The sequence below is a fragment of the Alternaria postmessia genome (assembly GCF_024291825.1).
Source record: "Alternaria postmessia strain BMP 2775 chromosome Unknown scaffold_119, whole genome shotgun sequence".
Lineage (NCBI taxonomy): Eukaryota > Fungi > Ascomycota > Dothideomycetes > Pleosporales > Pleosporaceae > Alternaria > Alternaria postmessia.
Genome location: NW_026260192.1, coordinates 1499 through 19583, shown reverse-complemented (window position 1 = coordinate 19583; position 18085 = coordinate 1499). Strand labels below are relative to the sequence as shown.

General features: G+C 52.5%; 5 protein-coding genes across 5 annotated transcripts; 3 read left to right on the top strand and 2 right to left on the bottom strand.

Annotated features, from left to right (window-relative positions):
- Positions 1–716: 716 nt before the first annotated feature.
- J4E82_010296 (uncharacterized protein) lies at positions 717–2472 on the top strand (the record flags this gene model as incomplete). Its single annotated transcript, XM_051736511.1, has 4 exons — positions 717–862; positions 925–2158; positions 2215–2323; positions 2375–2472. The coding sequence occupies 4 exons, from the start codon at positions 717–719 to the stop codon at positions 2470–2472; spliced, it is 1587 nt and encodes a 528-aa protein (XP_051583715.1).
- Positions 2473–3063: 591 nt separating this feature from the next.
- J4E82_010295 (uncharacterized protein) lies at positions 3064–5751 on the top strand (the record flags this gene model as incomplete). Its single annotated transcript, XM_051736510.1, has 1 exon — positions 3064–5751. The coding sequence occupies one exon, from the start codon at positions 3064–3066 to the stop codon at positions 5749–5751; it is 2688 nt and encodes an 895-aa protein (XP_051583714.1).
- Positions 5752–7141: 1390 nt separating this feature from the next.
- Positions 7142–9853, bottom strand: J4E82_010294 (uncharacterized protein; the record flags this gene model as incomplete). The annotated part of the gene is made up of 1 exon (XM_051736509.1): positions 7142–9853. The coding sequence occupies one exon, from the start codon at positions 9851–9853 to the stop codon at positions 7142–7144; it is 2712 nt and encodes a 903-aa protein (XP_051583713.1).
- A 436-nt stretch (positions 9854–10289) lies between these two features.
- On the top strand, positions 10290–12183 carry J4E82_010293 (uncharacterized protein; the record flags this gene model as incomplete). Its single annotated transcript, XM_051736508.1, has 2 exons — positions 10290–10375; positions 10455–12183. 2 exons carry the CDS (start codon positions 10290–10292, stop codon positions 12181–12183), a joined length of 1815 nt encoding a protein of 604 aa, XP_051583712.1.
- A 1316-nt stretch (positions 12184–13499) lies between these two features.
- Positions 13500–17657, bottom strand: J4E82_010292 (uncharacterized protein; the record flags this gene model as incomplete). Its single annotated transcript, XM_051736507.1, has 2 exons — positions 13500–14006; positions 15387–17657. 2 exons carry the CDS (start codon positions 17655–17657, stop codon positions 13500–13502), a joined length of 2778 nt encoding a protein of 925 aa, XP_051583711.1.
- Positions 17658–18085: the final 428 nt, after the last annotated feature.

Below are 18085 nucleotides of genomic sequence, written 5' to 3'. Positions count from 1 at the left end.
CGCATCATGTCGTAGATGGTGTTCCGCGTGTGGTTCCGTGTCTTTCTCGTGGGTTCGTGAGGGTCCGCATCTCGTTGTTGAGGATCCGCGTGTCCAACATGTGCTCGCGAAACGTGAGTATAGTCACTGTCAGGTCATGTGCTGTGGGCTAGAGACAACTAGAGACTGTTGTGGTTGCAGTGGTGTTGCACGGCGGATGCACGAGATAGGGAAGCCAGGCAACGAACCAACTGCCGATGGCCCGGACTCGCGACTACCGGGCGCGGACAAGGGCAATTTATCAAGGCGCCGAGATGCGATGACAGCTGTCAAGTGTCACAGAGGGCCAGCAGACGTCGTGTTCATGGGCGGATGGCGAAGAGTGCGGTGCAGGGCGGAGTAATCTGGGTGCAGAAGCATCATTGGTTACCGAGACGAAGAATGCATGCGCCGACCCGTGCCGTAGAGTTTTGTTTCTGCCGGTTCAAGGTTTGTGTTGTCGTGGTTCGCGGGCGTGCGGTGCAGCCGATTGCGGCGGGAACATCAACTTTCTGACTCAGGCCCCACTAAAAGACATTGAGAATTCCCTCACTTGCTCTCCACTACTCCATACTTTGCTCTACACACGTCATTGCATATAGATACCACGTCTTGCACCCCTTCCCACCCTACACCAACCAGCAGAAAACCACACATTTCCAATTGCATCGCCACAAGCACAAGCACCCTCGCCCAACATGTCTGCATACACAAACGGAACCACACACGAGTCGGAGCGGATAGCGCACACGGAAGAGAAGCACCTGCCGGGCGGCTGGGTGGTGCTCAAGTTCGGGGGTACGAGTGTGGGCAAGTTCGCGGAGAACATAGCGGGCATCGTCGAGTATGTCTTCCTATTTACCTGGAGAAATATCTCCTACTCGACAGACACTGACAGGACAACAGAGCTGGCCTTGAGACGAATCGCGCGGCTATAGTCTGCTCCGCACGCAGCTCCAACACGAAGCTCGAAGGAACCACCAACCGCCTCCTCCGCGCCGCTCGCGCTGCCGAACAACCCAACCACCGCGGTTACGACGACATTGTCGAGGCCATCCGCACCGACCACATCCAGGCCGGCAGGGACATTCTGAAGAACCCCGAGATCCTGGCTGCTTACATCGACGACGTGAATGCCGAGTGCGAGAGTCTGGTCAAGATCCTCGAGTCGGCCCAGCACCTGGAGGAGGTGACGAACCGCGCCGAGGACAAGATCATCAGCAAAGGCGAGAAGCTGAGCTGTCGGTACATGACTGCTATCCTGAACGATCGCGGCACGCCGGCGCAGTTCGTCGACCTGAGCGATGTGGTCAAGTTCAATGCGCCTGTCAAGGGCGGTCTGTACGACATGTTCTACAAGGACCTGGCCGAGGATCTGGGCAAGGAAGTAGCAGCATGCGGCGACAAAGTCCCCGTCATCACCGGCTACTTTGGCAACGTGCCCGGCGGACTGCTCAACTCCATTGGCCGTGGTTACACCGATCTCTGTGCTGCTCTGGTCGCTGTTGGTACCCGGGCCAAGGAGCTCCAGGTCTGGAAGGAGGTCGATGGCATCTTTACTGCGGACCCACGCAAGGTCCCTACTGCCGCTCTGCTTCCCACCGTCACGCCCTCCGAGGCTGCTGAGCTGACCTTCTACGGCTCCGAGGTTATCCATCCCTTCACCATGGAGCAGGTAATCCGCGCCCGCATCCCCATCCGCATCAAAAATGTTATGAACCCTCGCAATGCCGGCACTGTCATCTTCCCCGACAACCCCGGTTCCATTGACGACCGCGCGCCTCTCCGCGACGGAAAGCTCTTCCGTACAAGGTCTGCCAGCCTGCTTACGCAGCTCGAGGGCCCAAAGAGGCCTACGGCTGTTACTATTAAGCATAATATCGTCGTCTTGAACGTCCACAGTAACAAGCGTACGCGCGCTCATGGATTCCTGATGAACATCTTCAGTATTCTTGACCGCTGGCATTTGTCAGTCGACCTCATCTCTTCCTCTGAGGTTCATGTATCCATGGCGCTGCACTCTGAATCTGCGCTGTTGAGTGGTGGCGGTGAGGACGAGTACAAGATCCAGAGCAAGGATCTTCAGGGCGCTGTCAACGACCTTGGACAGCTCGGTACGATTGACATCGTGCCTGATATGGTAAGTTGTGGTTGCATGAAATGCTTGTGAGATGTATACTGACTATATGTCTGCAGGCTATCGTGAGCTTGGTGGGTAAACAGCTCAAGAACATGATTGGTATCTCCGGCAGATTCTTCAGCGTGTTGGGCCAAAACAATATCAACATCGAGATGATTTCGCAGGGCATGTCGCGCTGTCAACAACTATACTTGTGCGATTGCTAACTTTTCCCAGGTGCTAGCGAGATCAACATCTCCTGTGTCATTGAAGAGCGCGAAGCCGACCGTGCTCTCAATGTTGTACATACAAATCTTTTTACCTTCTTAGACTAGATGTCGCATCCGCATGAGCGGAGTTTAAAAGGTTGATACCACCTAGATAACCTTTCTGGGTCAATTATATATTTTCATGTCCGTCTTGCTTTCAATGCTGTACTCGTGTGGACGTTTGAACCAAGGAGCTGGAGACTTGAATTCTGTGGCATGATATGCGGGCTGTTGCGATGTCACAGTGACAATCTGTTCACGACTTCATCTAGTCTAGGGGACCTGGACGGAACGATGCTTTCAACCGAGTGAAATCACCAGTATCTCACATTATGTCTCACTTTCACATCGTCATACTCGAAGTACGTTTCTCTTATCGCGGGTGCTCTCTGCGTCATGTCCACGATTGTTTCTCTTCACCGAGTATGTTTTACCTCGAGTCGGGCCTCCGAGCGTTTGCTTTCCAGTTCCCGCGAGTGACTGTTGCGCCACGCAACAAACGCCGGCCGTGATATCTTATTTCGCCATCACATTCTCTCCAAGACACTGGTCTGCCCTTATATCACGCGCATGACTCTCAATCTTCTCGCTCAGCCTCCACCAGTCTCGCCTCGACTGCGCCCACCACAACCACACCCGCCATGCGGTAACTTCATCATGCCAGGCGTCACAACTACCACTTCGAACAGCGTGATATCGCCTATCACCGGCAAACCCATAGCACGACACGAAGCCGCTGGCCTAAAAGGCCTAATTAGAGAGCAATACCCCAAGTTCTGGGAAGAAGTCAGCAACTGGACCACCGACCACTTCTCCTCAGCCAAATGGCATCAAGTTGTGAAATGCATATGGCGTAGGAACCAAGAAGACTACATGATGGTCATAGGTTGGCGTCCGCCACCCAGACCAATCCACTCCATCGCCGCTCCCAGAGGACGCCATGTACTACTTTACAGCTCATCTTCCTTCACCGCACCGACTGGCGCACATCCGCTCCGCCCAGCAAATCTCCCACGCATCGAGACTGGGTCCCCGACTACACCGCGGCCACGCTGGGACGTCGTATCTGCAGGCCCCGCAGCCCCTCTTTCTGCCACAGCAGCTGGCCCCGTCAAGAACGCTTTCGCTGAAGGAGGGCACTGGGCTTCGCTCACGCCCAAGACGTCAGCGGCTGGGACGCCGACTGCGACGACACCTGTCACGGCTGTACCGGTTGAGATGTGGGAACCAGGCATACCGACTGACCCTGCTAGTAAAGCCGTATACGAAGACGCCAAGAGCGATGTGAATAAGATGGCTCTTCAGCTGTGTGCCAGCAGACATGCGCTACGTCGCTCTTTCAGCGCGGAAAACGACGTCATCCACCCGTCCATGGTGAGACCGAGGGATACGTTGCTAGCTGTTGAACTCACATTGGAGAGTTACCAGATGCCTGGTTCGTTGGCGGATTACATCGATGCAGTGTTGCCGAGTAAGCTTGAGGCGTATGCGGATGAAGAGGCGGCGGGTGCGCGACAGTACAATATCACGAGTGGGGAGATGCTGGAAGATAAAGATGCTTGGTTGGGGTATGATGAGCAGACTGGACAGTTCACTACTATCCTGGAAGCGAGACGCGATTTGCTCAGGATGAATCGGGAGAGGAGGAAGGGGAGGGACGTTGCAGTCGGAGAGGGCGGTGTCAGACTGGCGTGGGTGACAAAGGTTGTCTGCGATATTGAAGGAGAAATGGAGAGACGGAAGGAGCTAGATGGTGAAGATAGCGACGACGAAGGCTATGATTATAGCAACTTTGTTAGGAGTCTGAGTGCTAGGGATAGCGCGGAGACTGTCGATGAGCGATGGAGTGGGTCGACGTTGGATTTGACACTGACAAACAGCTCGACAGCATACAGCAGTAGCAGGGAATCGGAACTGGATATTTCGCTCGCTCAGCGGTCATCTAGCAGTCCCATTAAACCCACATACAGCCACGATACGCTACCGCTTCGCAACAGGACTTTTACGCTTTCTAACCTCCTCGCCGGCGCAGCTTCTTCTGACCCGCATACCCACAGCCATGCGGACTCGTATCCCGCCGAGAAGACTTGCAAATCCAGATTCTCACCCAACTACGCACATAGTGTTCACAGCCTCCGTCGCAGCAACACGACGAATAGATCTCGCCACAGCCTCAGGATCGACACTTCTGACCAGTATACTCCCTATTCCTACAACCGGCAAAGTCCCCTGATCAGCCCGCAGGAACGTGGCACCCGTCGCCGAGGTCCCAGTATGCAGGCTCTGAATAGCTGGGCTGATGAATTGAAGAAGATGGAGAGGAAGAGGGCGGAGATGCGACTTGGTGTTGGTGAGAGTAACACGGCATTGACGGATCGTAGGGAGATTCTTGAAGAAGAAACTGTACACGAAGAAGAAGATGGTGGTCTGGTGGTTGGTATCAAGGATGATGTGTCGGTGGTCGATGCAAAAGATAATGGGTTCGTGATTAATGGATGTATGCATCCTGCTTTACGGGGAGGCGGGGAGGGTGAAAGAGAACAAGAGGAAGGGGGGCAGGGCAGAAGGAGTAGAGGGGCTACGGGGAGTAGTACAAAGAGCTGGCGTTGCAATACTGCCGTGGAGATCGAACGGAATAGCCACAAGGAGTACAACAACTCCATCTACAACTCCAGTTCCAACGACGACGAGGTCCAGGTCCACGACTTCCAGTACGAAGACCACGTTTACGACAATGACTACCACGGAGAAGATTACGATGACGACGACGACGACGACGACGATGAACACACAACAACACCAACACCCAAGCATACAGACCAGTCATCCCACCCCCTCCGCTCCTCATCTTCACCCACTCACCCACCCATCAAACGATCCTCTCTCCAAAATGCCTTGGCCAAACAACGTCTCTCGCCGCCCCGTCGCCCGCCCCGACCCTCTCCTCTACTCATCCCACCACCCAAGCCAATTCCACACCTACCAGTGAGATACAACAGACACGCCGCAACATCATACGAACGACAGGCTTCAAAAGCGCGTCGAGAACCATGGTTTTTGGAACCGCGGCAAAGTGACGAGGTGGGAGAGGAGAGTGAGATGGGCGCTGGTGGTGGTGGTCATTCACAGGTGGTAGTCAGGAAAGCGAAGTTGTTGGAGGAGAGTGCTATGAGGGCGAGGGGACATCAACGAATGTGCACACAGCGATCGACGAGTAGAGTGGGTGAGAGGAGTAAGAGAGAGGAAGAGGAAGATGAGTGGGATGCGGAACTTAGGGCTATGGAGGGTAGGGAGAAGAAGAGGCAGTTGGAATTACTGCGTATGCATAGGGGAGAAGGAGGGTGATTCGTTCTTTGGGGAGGTGGGGTGCGATGAGTAGGTTCCGGGGGTTGGTGTTCGGATAATAGGTTGGATCGAGGTTCAAGGGATTAATTGGACTGCGTTCTTGGATATGCATGTTCTAGTTGGTTAAGATTGTAATTCAGCTATGAGCGAATCTCAGATCACCCAGTCTTATCTTGCGCGAGGCTGAGGTCTCCTCTTCCGCGCTAAAGATTGCAGTGCATTCGGCGTCAGGCCTCCCACGGTCTGATATCCATGCCGACAGCAAGGCTGAAGTTTAGTCTTCCACACTAAAGATTGCAGTGCACTGCACTATTCTGCGACACGCATACTGAACGCAAGGCAAAGATCTTCTCTTCCACGCTGGAGATTGCAGTGCATCTGGCGCATTGAGGCCTGACGGAAAGGAGGGCAGCAAATGAGGCCCAGCACACCACGCCGGCGTCAGGCCTCCCCCGATCTGAGGTCCATGCTGACAGCAAGGCTGAGGTCTTCTCTTCCACGCTAGAGATTGCAGTGCCCGTGAAGAAATGATTCCTATTGGCGGTGCATTTTGATAGCAAGGCTGAGATCTTCTCTCCTACGCTAAAGATTGCAGTGCAAATAAGTCCCGAGGTTGTCCCGTCCCGTGTTTACTGGCGTTCCGCTCTACGAGGTGCATGCTGACAGCAAGGCTATGATCCTCTCTTCCGCGCTAAAGATTGCAGTGCAATAGTCCGCCCCACAACCATCATCCACCAATCGACATCGTAACGACAAAAAATTAGGCTTACACATCGACCACAATCTGCCTTTATGCCCAGCCATATCGAATGTCAACATCACACGCTCCAGGAATTCACTTGCTATCCCGCTAATATAGAAAATATATCACCATTCTTATTACCCCCAAGGACCTAATGAGGTATGCACGTAGAAAAAAGCATGATAAATCATAGCATCCTGATCATCAATATTACCGACTGAATTCTAGCAACACGACAACATCACAACCAACCATCCAGCATCATAAAGGAAAAGAAAACGGGTATATCCGTACTCCGCCCAAACGCCGGTCCTTCATCCTCATCCTTTAATCTCGTCCCTATCCTCACCCTCATCCGCATCCGCATCACCCGCTAACTAACAGTACACCATCCACAAACCGAATCATCTCCATCCCTAACAAGAGCAAAGAAAAAGTCAGCAAATCATCGCTACAAAGACTGTCCTAACCTTGCTTCTCTGCTTCTTCTTCCTCCGGCTCCTCCTCTTCCTGCTCTACCTGCTCCTCCCCATCGTCTCCCACCCGCTCCTCAACCCTCCCCTCCCCCTCTTCCTCATCCCTCCCCTCCTCCCACCCCCCACACTTCCCAATCGCCCACCACAACTCGAGTGAAAGCGCCGTCGAATTCTACATAACAACGCACTTATCCCTATCCTCACCCTGCTGTTGCCCCTGACCCTGCTGTCCCTGCGAGTGTCTCCTACCACCTCCTCTCCCACCCATCCGTCCTCCGGCAGGCATGTAACTAGAATGATGCCGGCCACCACTGCCGGGCGGTGGAGGCAACCCCCCACCAGTCGACTGGTACGCCGAACTCCCCTGTCCCGGTACCGGTGCAGCAGGATTGGCCGGATGTCCCGCTGGCGGATTGTACTGTGGAGTTTGAACAGCTTCTTCGTACAAAGGCGGAGGAGCAGGTTCGCCTGCTGGTCTGTGTCCTGTAATGTTGTTGTTTCGGCGTGGAGGTATGACTGGATTACCCTGATTACGGGGTGGCTGTGGAGGCGCGTTGTCGCGGTTCCTCTGTTCCGTTTCGCGTCGTTGGCGATCTTCTTCTTCTTCCTGTAGTTGGAGTGCGAGGGCGAGATCATGATCTTCTTGCTCTGCTCTGCTGAGAGCTTCCGGAGATGTGGCGTCAGGGTCTTGTGGGACGCCGGATTGTTGGTTGTTGCCGCGACGTCCTTGTACGGTAGTCCAGCCTTGCCCATTGTCGTAGTCGTGCGGCTGCTGTTCCTGAGCTACTGCTCCGGTGTTGCCCGTACTGTTATCCACGCTTCGGAAGTCTCCGGAGAAGAGCTGACTGCCCTGACCGTTCACATCCGTCAGACTCTCCCACACAATCTCATCGTGTGTCGAGTACCCCTGATCCGTAACCAGGGTAACCAGCTCGCCGTTTCGCGGATTCTTACACAGTGTGGAGAAATGGTCATTTCGGAATAAGATAGCGACTTGGCCTGGCTGAAGATTGTCACGGATGACTCTCAAACCATGGTCCGTCAGCTGCGTTGGCCACCTCATCAAAAACTCCTTGATAGCATGAATATCCGTGAACATCTGCTGCTCATCCTCATTCAGACTCTCACCAACACCCAACTTCGCATTCAACTCCTCCTCCTGGAACTGCACAAACTGGCTAGTCTCATAACTGGGTGCAACGCGGTTGAATGCAGCGTAAGCGTCACTTCCAGCTTCTGGTAGCCATCCATGCATCAAAGGTATGTTGAAGGTGCGGTATAGTTTCATGTCCTGTGTGTTTTCGAATGCGCCAGCTCGATTCGTGAGTGTAGCATGGTTGTCACTCGGGATGTTCGAGTCCGGGACGAACATGGGGTTGACGTTGAGACCGGTGTGGAGAGCGAGGAGGAACTTGTATAGCTCGCTCACGTCGGGCAAGGCTTGCGCAGCGTCACCTCGTCGGCCAGACATGAGCTCGTCAAAGACGGCATCGAGAAGTAATCCTAGGCTGACCGTCTCGCGTGTGCGGAGTGTTTCGACGAGAGCGGTGTCGAGTCTGGCGGGGGTAGAGAGGACCAGTGCATTGACGAGAGCAAGCAAAGGACATGGACCGTTGAGGTTCTGCGTCAGAATGGGCGAAATACGCATGTCCTCGGTATTGTTGTCGAGCCAACGGATGTGCTTGATTTGGTAGTGTTCTTTCCGCTGCCTCTCCATCCGAGTGTTTGGCGACTCTGGGCCTGGCGCAGCTGTAGAACTCGCACCTGTATCAATGGGCCTGGGTGGCATGGCAGGCGTCATATCTTCATGTGATCTACGTGGTGGCAGAGCTGGCGGAGGTTCTTCCAGGGTAGTTCGTGTCTCGTCCGGAGTGTAGTGTGGTGGAGGAGGTGTTGAATCTATGACATGCGTATTCTCAGGAACGATGGGTGCTGGCGCAGTGTACGAGCTTGTAGCATTAGCGGCCGCATTACCTGTTGGTACTGGCGCAGTATGCGAGCTTGTATCCGAGAAACCTGCTGGCGGTGGCGGCGCCGTCCATGCTACAGTCTCAGCACGACCATCGTGCGAGACGGGCTCCCATGGATTTGTATCGAAAGACGCCTCTGGATGTTCCGAGCGAGGCGTGGGCGAGTTCACCGCAATCACGGGCGGCTCTTCTACAGGCTTCGACTGAGCAGGCGGGGGATGATCATCTAGTCCTAGATTCTTCATCTCATGGGAAGGTGTACTTGGCGTTTGGAACGCCGGCAGCTCTACAGGTGCCTCGTACTTGTGTGCCTGGCTCGGCGCATCACCCCAGATGGCGTCGCTGCTCTCATCGCCCCACCCGCTTTGCCCGGTTGTCTGCATCTTGAGATATGGGTTGTTAGTCTTCAGCGGGATGGATCCGTTTGATTGCTCGGACACGGTGCTACCATTGTATGAGGCCGCACTGGCACCGGTGGGCATGGGCGAAATGTTCTCCTGCGAGCGTTTGATGGGTATTCCGGCTGGTGGCCCTGGCTTCAAGGCATCTGGAAGGTCACCGCTGATGTGTGCGGTCGAGGGCACAGGAGGCCTCTTGCCTGCAGCCGGCTTCAACGCGGCAGGCACGTCGTTGTGATTGACATCTTCAAAGTCGTCGTCGTCGGACTGGTTCCACTCGTCTTCGCTAAAGTCGGAGTCGCTGTTGTGTTTGTCGTCAGGCAGACGGGTCTCTTCTGGCGTCTTGATGTTGAAGGCTGGCGACTTGCTCGTACCGGGTGGGTCGGCGGCATGGTCTGGAGATACGGGAAAGGCAGGCGGATGCTCGTCGGAAGGTGTTGTGGGGTACGGGGGTATCGCTTTAGAGAGCGGCGCTGGCACGACGTCGTCGGGGTCGTTGGACTTTCGAAGCACCATGTTTGGCGGTGCTGGCGCAGGCTCGATGCAGTCTATGTGGTGAAGCTTACGCGGTAGTTGGCGCAGCGCGGGCTGCGAGGGTTGTAGAAGACGCGGTTGAAGGGGAATTGATAGCAGAGTAGGGCTTCTGGGCAAGAAGCAATGCAGGCGACGTAGTAGACCCGAGTAGCATACGCGGCCAGGGTATTGGATATGCGGAAGTCGCGTACAAGCGGAAGAAGATGACGTACGATGTGGCTGGGGCCTGTGGCTGTGCTTGAAGCGTGGCGTTGCGGCTCGGAATTATTCCTTGCAACAAATTCACTAGCTCAACTCACCTCGCGATTTGCGCCAACCGAGCAACCTTGGGACTCTAGTGTCAAGAGATCCATAACGACACACACAGTCGTTGTCGCACATGGTATAGTGAGACTTGACAGCCGCGACCAAGTTCGCCATGCATTCCTGCGTCCGCCCAAACACGCACGTCGCCTTGCGACTGCCCTCCGGCCTTTTCAAGATAGTCGAGATCACACCGAATACGTACGTCGCATAGCTGGCGTGAGCCCCCTACATACTCCTTCGTATGCCCATCTTGCAGCTCCTTCTGACCGCCTCCCAGTAACATCAATCTTGGGAAATTCGGCACCTTCAACTCGAACCTGCTCCTCGGCCGGCCATACTACCTCACCTACGAACTCCTCGACAAGGACGATGGCAAGTCCAAGACGGAGCTGCGCGTCGTACCCGCCTCCGAACTCCATGCTGAAGCTCTAGGCGAAGACCATGCGCCAGCTGCCGAGACCGGCGATGAGAATGCCGAGGGCGCTGCCGGTTTCGACATTGTTGGGGAAGATGGGCAGGTCATAATGCGGAACAACCGCCTGACTGTCGATGATGCGTCGCGCCAGGCGCTGTCCATGGCTGAGATTGAGGAGCTGAAGAAAGCAGGCACAGGTTCCGGCAAGGACATCATCGCCAAGATCATGGCCTCCCACAATGCGATTGACGAGAAGACGAGCTTCTCGCTCGCCAAGTACACGCTAAGGAAGTCGAAGAAGTACATGAAGCGCTTCACGGCGCTGCCCATGGATATCGGGCTGCTTACAGAATATGTGCTGGAGAAGGAGGCATACAAGATTATGGAGCTGAGGGAAGATCTACTGGGATTGATCAACAGCTGGGCGAACGTACACTCGGGAGCCACCAACCAGATTCTCACGGGAGAAGACGGTGTCAGCCAGATAGGAGGAGGGCGATGGCTCGTGGTAGACGATACAGGAGGTCTCGTTACGGCAGCGCTCGCAGAGAAGATGGGCATCCTCTACCCCGAGGAAGAAGATGAAGACTCGGAAGACGAGGCCGAAGATGTCGAGATGAATGGTACGGCAGCGACAGAGACAGCGACGAACGACGCCCCAGAAGCAAAGGACACAGATACCGCCATGCCTGACGCCGACCCTTCAGATCCTCCTGCGCGTCCCCGAAAACCCCCCCGCCCACACATCCCCCAGATGTCCGCGCAAACCAATACTCTCACTGTTCTCCACCCGAACAACCAACCGAACCTTTCCTACCTCAAATACTTTGGCTACGACTACGGCGCTCCAACCCCCGAGCACCCACTCTACAAACACCTAAAGTCCATATCCTGGCTCGCGCTCCTCCACCCAGAAGACGACCCCACATACGACGAGCCCGAGGTAATCTCTGAAGAGGTGCTGGCTGGCATGAAGAGTACGAAACGGGGCACGTACTACAAGAAGAGGAGGAGGTGGGAGAGGGTAAAGGGTGTCGTAGATGAGACTAGACGGGGTGGCTTTGACGGGTTAGTCGTAGCTACGGCCATGGACGCAAAGACTGTACTCAAGGAACTCGTTCCCTTGGTCAGGGGAGGAGGCAGAGTCGTTGTGTACAACCCCAACGTCGAACCCCTCGTCGAACTCTGCGATCTCTACTCCAAGGAACGGAGGGCGGCGTACATAGCACGCGAATTCGGACCGCCGCCAACTACGACACAGACCAACGGAAACAAGAATCGCAGGGGAGAAGAGCATGTCGATACAACTGCTAGTACACCGGAAGGTGGCAATAACGAAGAAGAAGACTTCCCGGTCAATCCTACCCTGCTGCTTGCGCCCTCGCTGCAGACGGCACGTGCGAGACAGTGGCAGGTTCTTCCAGGCAGGACGCATCCTATGATGACGAGTAAGGGTGGAGCGGAGGGATATTTGTTCACTGCTACAAGAGTGTTACCGGTGGAGGGTAGAGTGGAGGCTCGAGGACATCATGGGAAGAAGAAGAGGAAGGTTGAGGAGAATGGGGAGGTGCCTGCCAGCACGTTGATATAAATCTAAGTTCTTGACATGTGAATTTTTTGTTCCTTGCTTTGATATGCTCAGAATGAAGGAGTAGATGGCAAAAGTCTTTTTACTATAGGAGATTTCCACAATGGGCCTGTATTCTTCACGCCGATTACATGATGATTTTCTAGGGTTAACCTAACCAGTATGTCTCCTGGTTCGACAGGGCTTTTTGTTTATGTAGTAGCGGCCTGCTATAAAATATTCTCTCGGGTAATCCAAAAGCATGCGGGTAGCTAGGGAAGTCCGAAGGAGCCCTACCTATATGTTGCTCCTTCCTCGGCCACTCGAACGAATTTGAACCAAATGGAATATCCCTGTCCTGTTCCTCGTACCCATCAATATCAAGAACCAAGTCGCTATAATGGTAAACTCAGTAGGAGCAGAAGACAAACGCAGTAAGCCCAGCTATGAAAATCGTGAGATATATCGTCGCAAATCTATACCAGTTAGTAAGCCACAACAAATCAAAGACGGGCGTTTTAACATTGTGCCCAGCACTCCAACTCCCACTATTTTGGATGTAACGGTGTACATACGAGAATCGTCAGTCCACCGAGGAATGCGCGAACAGAACACGACATGACCATCAATCGCCCTCACCATGTACAGATCATCTCCCCCCTCTTGAGACATAACCACCGGCTGCATCGCCTTCAGAAGATAGTAGTGGAGGCTTCTAGCTTTTGAAGCCGGCTTCCCTACCAGTAAGTCCTTGATTTGAGTCCACGAGTTCTGAAAGAGAATTGGTGAACCAGGAAGCAAACACTTCTCCGACATGTTTGGATGAGATCAATGCTTCCGTGGTATTCGATACGTGTTTCTAGCCGAGGTGGCTGGAGCAGCCTTGCTTCTCGTTTAGCCCGATTGGGCAGAATGGGGAATGGGTATTTGGTATCAAACTCCTTGCTGTGGTTAGGCTAGAGGTACACAGGTAGCCAAGTGCGACCAGGAAGACGCCACAAAATAGGCCCTTTAACCCAATCCATGCGCCTCTGTTCCGACCATCCGCATTCGTCCTGTGAATACTCAACTCGTTCATCCTGTATGTCTGCTTATTCGATGGTGCCATTCAATTCTGACAGCCTCTGATAGGTTTTGTCACCGCACCGATCTGATCCGTTGCTATTGCTACCTATTTATAACAAAACCCTTTTAAAAACTGTGAGCATCTGCTGTTCGAGAGAGAGAAACCCTCATCGGTGCTCGTTATAGCACTAATAAGGTGTATTACGTGGAGACATACTATGGCATCATTGCTTGCATGTCATGCTGTAACCCGATAAATTACCTGCGATCAAGCCTTATGCTTGTTCCGATGTCCTTCGAATTTGTGACGCAGCTTTAATCGGATCCATGACCCAACTTTGACGGAAGTCGTTTGGATCATCTCCCTCGGAAGTAAACCAGACAAGTTCAAAACCCAGGACATTGCCATGATCTGGAAATACAAAGGAGGATATCTTGTCGCCGTCTGCATTTCCAACGTAGAATGTATCAGATTCAGAGACGATGACTCGGTGGCCCTTGTTGAGCACCTGTTGAGTAGCACCGTTATGCCAGGTTTGTATGATCCACTCTTTCGATATGTCTATATTCTTTCCTTCGTCGGTGAGGGGATCGTCCCATAGAATTAGCGTTTTCTTTGGTTCAAGGCTTTGGAGCCAGTGCAGAAATGTCTCGAACAATTTGTTGTCGTCTTCGGTTTGCCAGATATATGCCACTTCGTCGCCGCCAAAGTGATGCAGGGGAGACCCAAAGTATTTGTCAACCGTTGAGACCAGATTGGTTATATGTTCGTATGTTTGGCGCTGCCTGATATCCAGTTGGGCCGTCGGTTGTTTCAGATCTGGCGTGCCTATTACCAAATTTTCTTTCCACAAACCCCTAGAATGTTGTCGTCAGAGCTCGTGATGGAGAACTTTGGATGGGTGATTGGATAACGTACCATATGTCACTATGCCCAGGCATGTCTGTCTCCGGATAGACAAGAATACCCAGTCGTTGTGCATGAGAAATCACACTCTGAATGTCCTCGGAAGTATAGTATTTCGAAGTATGGCTGTGCTCTATGCTCGTGTCCGTCAAACTACGATCTGCCGGCCAATGCAAGGGGAAGCTTTCTGCGTCGTATATATGCCAGTGGAAGACGTTGAAGTTGTATTGCTGAAGTACAGTCAACAGATCGAGGATAGTCTCAACAGGAAAAAACTTCCGACCCGTGTCTAGCATGAAGCCTCTATGAGGATACAAGTCGGAGTCCATCTTGGGTGTATTTCACACGACAGAGCGCAACAGCTGGAGGCCTGAGCTAGCGGAGTTGCTCTCAACTTGCGTACTCGCAGGGCGACTAGCTGTCGGGATAAAGCGGGTCTAGTGGGTAATGTACCCGAACGAAGAACGTATTATAATGGATGACACAGTATAACAGAATGCTCAGTTGCAGAGGAGTAATAATTAGACCCGCGGAGATCGTAGTTGACCAGAAAGCCTCGGCAGTACCAAAAGTGACGATTCGCTTTTGATAAACGAGCCTTGTTGTGGAGAGGCCAAGTATTTTAGGCTCCTGCAGCATAGCATCTCCGACGTGTGCGGCTTGCAGGTCTCGTAAAAGCAACTTCGTGGTCTCATCCCAATCCTTCGTGTTTGGCTGATCGGACCGTAAGAGCCGAGGCTAGGCTGCCTTAGTACGATATTGGTGGCGGTCTCAACAATGGTAACTGTCAACTCTGAGTTATCGTTGCCTAATACCAAAACCGCATGCTAAGGGATCCCGTTCACATGACACAGACGGCTATCATTTCATAGTGATCATTATACCGTAATTTCCACAGCATTTCGCTCAAGGTCAGTTGACACATCTAACGTACAGACTTGTCTATAATGTTGGAAGACTAGCATCGATTGATTGAAAATAATTGGGCTTCCTAATTAACATGAATAATGCAAAAACGAGATATCGTGCTAATTGGGTACCATTACCCACCACGCGTTTTACCCCATTTTATGTTATCTTGATTCCACATCGAGAATATAGGTATGATGATACTAAAGACGCCGATCATAGGAAAGAATGGGAGATAGGCAGGAATGTATGTCCAATCCATGCAGAGAACACATAACAACACAGGTAAAAGCAAGAACACAATCAATATTATCCAAGCATATGGTGTCAGTAACACTGAAATCACTGCAAGGGCGACTCCAGCCGGCAGTGCGAGTGGCAGGATGAACACCATGAAGAGTTCTGCACCAAGGACGAAAAGTAGCTTGACTTGAGTCCAGAATGATGCCTCGAAGGGAAGGACGTTGAGATGAGCAAAGTGACAGTGGATCAGGGAGTTTGTCCATCGTCGTCGCTGATCCAGGAGCACGGATAGCTTGTCAGGAACCATGGTTGTGCATGTTGCAGCGGAGAAATATTCAAGTCGACAATCAGATACGAAATAGCGGATCGCCAGAGTTGACAAATAACGGTCCTCGCCAATGGAAAACAAGTTGTGTTCGTGCAAGGTCTTCTCGTGGCTTCCTGCATAGTCTTCCAGGAGAAGTGGATGCAGAAGCGCTGGTCTGTTGTTTGGCCACTTTAGTCGGTAGATGGTGAAGCATCCACTGAGGACAAAGACACTAGAGCATACGCTCTCCACTGCTTTCAAGACGGCATGAGTAAGCCAGTACTCAAAAACCTGGGCGCTGGCGACGAAACTGCTCATACCGTTGCCCACTCCTGTGTAGCCGCATACTCCGACGAGCTTGTGGTCTTTTTGAAGTCGGTCCACAAGGTACGATATCCCTGTTCGATCAACCTCGGTGTCACAATCGATGGCCAGCATATACATAGCATCGCGAGCATCCATGTTGAGGCAGACTCGCATCTGAAACTCAAGGTTTTCGAAAAGTGGGTTCCAGAACCTGCGGTAATTGACGTAGTGGAAGAAGTTGTAGGCCACGAGCTGGGAATCGCGTTTTCCTCTGTTTCCAGGCTTCGGGCTGTCTCTTTCATCGGCTCTCCCAACCTTGACCACAATGACGTAGGGTACTCCTCGGTAGTGGCCAGTACAGGTGAAAGCTCGATTCTCCGAAGCGCCATCCCCGTCGAACGATGTGTACGAGTGTGCTTGATTCTCGATACCAATCTCCAGGTCTGCACTGTGGTCGAAAATGTCTTCTAACAAGATTCTGTAGGTTGGCTTCTGGCCAGCAGCTGCAACAGTTCCATCTGCGACAATGAAAAGAAGCTTGCGCTTTTTCTCATAACTTGACTGGACGCATGATTCAATCGTTTTCCGAAGAGTGGATTCGTCCTCGTTGTAACAGGGAATTTGCATCACCAGCAGGGCGTCATGTTCTTCGAAAGAACGGCTGGTATAGCGAACACGAGCAACGCAGAACATGACCAGGAGCATAAATCCGCCGCCTAGACCCATATAGACGTAAACAATGTTGCTGACCATGCTGCAGAAGGGACTGTGATTCGAAATCATACCGATGTGCACTTTCAGAATGCAGCTGGCCATGGGTTGGATGATGAGAAAGTAGCATAGAAGTGCGTAGATGGCGGCAAGCAGGAGGCAGAAGAACACCTTTTGTCGGAAGGCCAGACGTTGCCGAAGGTCGTCCATCTTGAGATATCTTTTGAGAAACCAAGAAGGAATGTAGAAAGTCAAGCAGCGCGCAAACCATTTCCAGAATCCGCGATAGAGTCCGGGAGTTATATGCTCGTCTGTTCGATGGGGCTTTGCCCAAGCTCGAAATTCAAGAACTTGAGATTCCATAGTCTTGTTACGCAGCTTCTTTTTGAGCTTGCGTTTATCGAAGCTTTGGGAACTATCGGAAAATTGTGACTGCTGCCGAGCCTGGAAAGCTTGGGGAGGCCGGTGAATAGTCGGGGCCTCTTCTCCGATTGAATCAGCCAAGGATCCATCGTTTGCGTCGCCATCAGCGTGCGAGTCTTGACTGTGTCCGCTTACAATCGATGTAGGCGGAGTGCAGTTTCGACCGGCAAGACTTGAAGCGATGGAACTTGATGTTTTGTTGATGGCTTCAAAATATCCTCGATGACTGTTGCCAAAATATGCTGATTCGGGCGTACGGACGAAGGGCACAGCAGAAGGGATCGATACGACGGATTCGTTCGGCGAGATAGCGTAGATTGTTTCTTGATCCTTCTCATGGTATGGACAGGGTGTGTCATCTTTAGGATCGTTGGGAAAGCAAGTGGTATATATGACCCTCCACATGTCCTCCTCCGAGGGACAGTCCGTCGTGGTCTTTGGCGATCGAATCTTCTGTAAAAGACTCTCGAGTCCTTTGATCGGCTCATCGGCCTCAACAAGACTGTGGTCACAATGTGATGCCTCATGTAAGTGGCGCGTGAAGGTTCGGCTAGATTCGAAAGTCTGCGAGCAGCTTGGGCACTTGATGGGCAGAATATGGCAGCGATAAACATGTTGTCTAGACATACGGTCAGTCTGACCACAGGGTATGGAGATGATGGTTTACCTGACACCGTGAATTGACGTCCATCCTGACTTGGAACATGACTGTCTCCCTGCGTATTCGCATGGATCACGCTTTAGATACGGACAAGCGAATAGCTTGTCACGAACTTTCTCATTACCAGTTTCTGTGCTTTCTGTGGCATCTTCAGATACTATGCCGATGGTAGAACGAGAAGATAGCCAGTGGTTTTCGGGTAGCAAGTGTAAGGCCATTGCAAAACCTAGAGCGATTGACAGGTAGTTCAGGTAAAGCCTTCGTGACGACTTGCCAAGGATAAAAATACTTGTAAACACAAGCTTTGGATCAGTGATAAGAAGTTGAGGTGAGATGCAAGAAGCTTCTGAGGCATTAAGCAGTACACAGAAAACACAGATATATGCATTCAGTC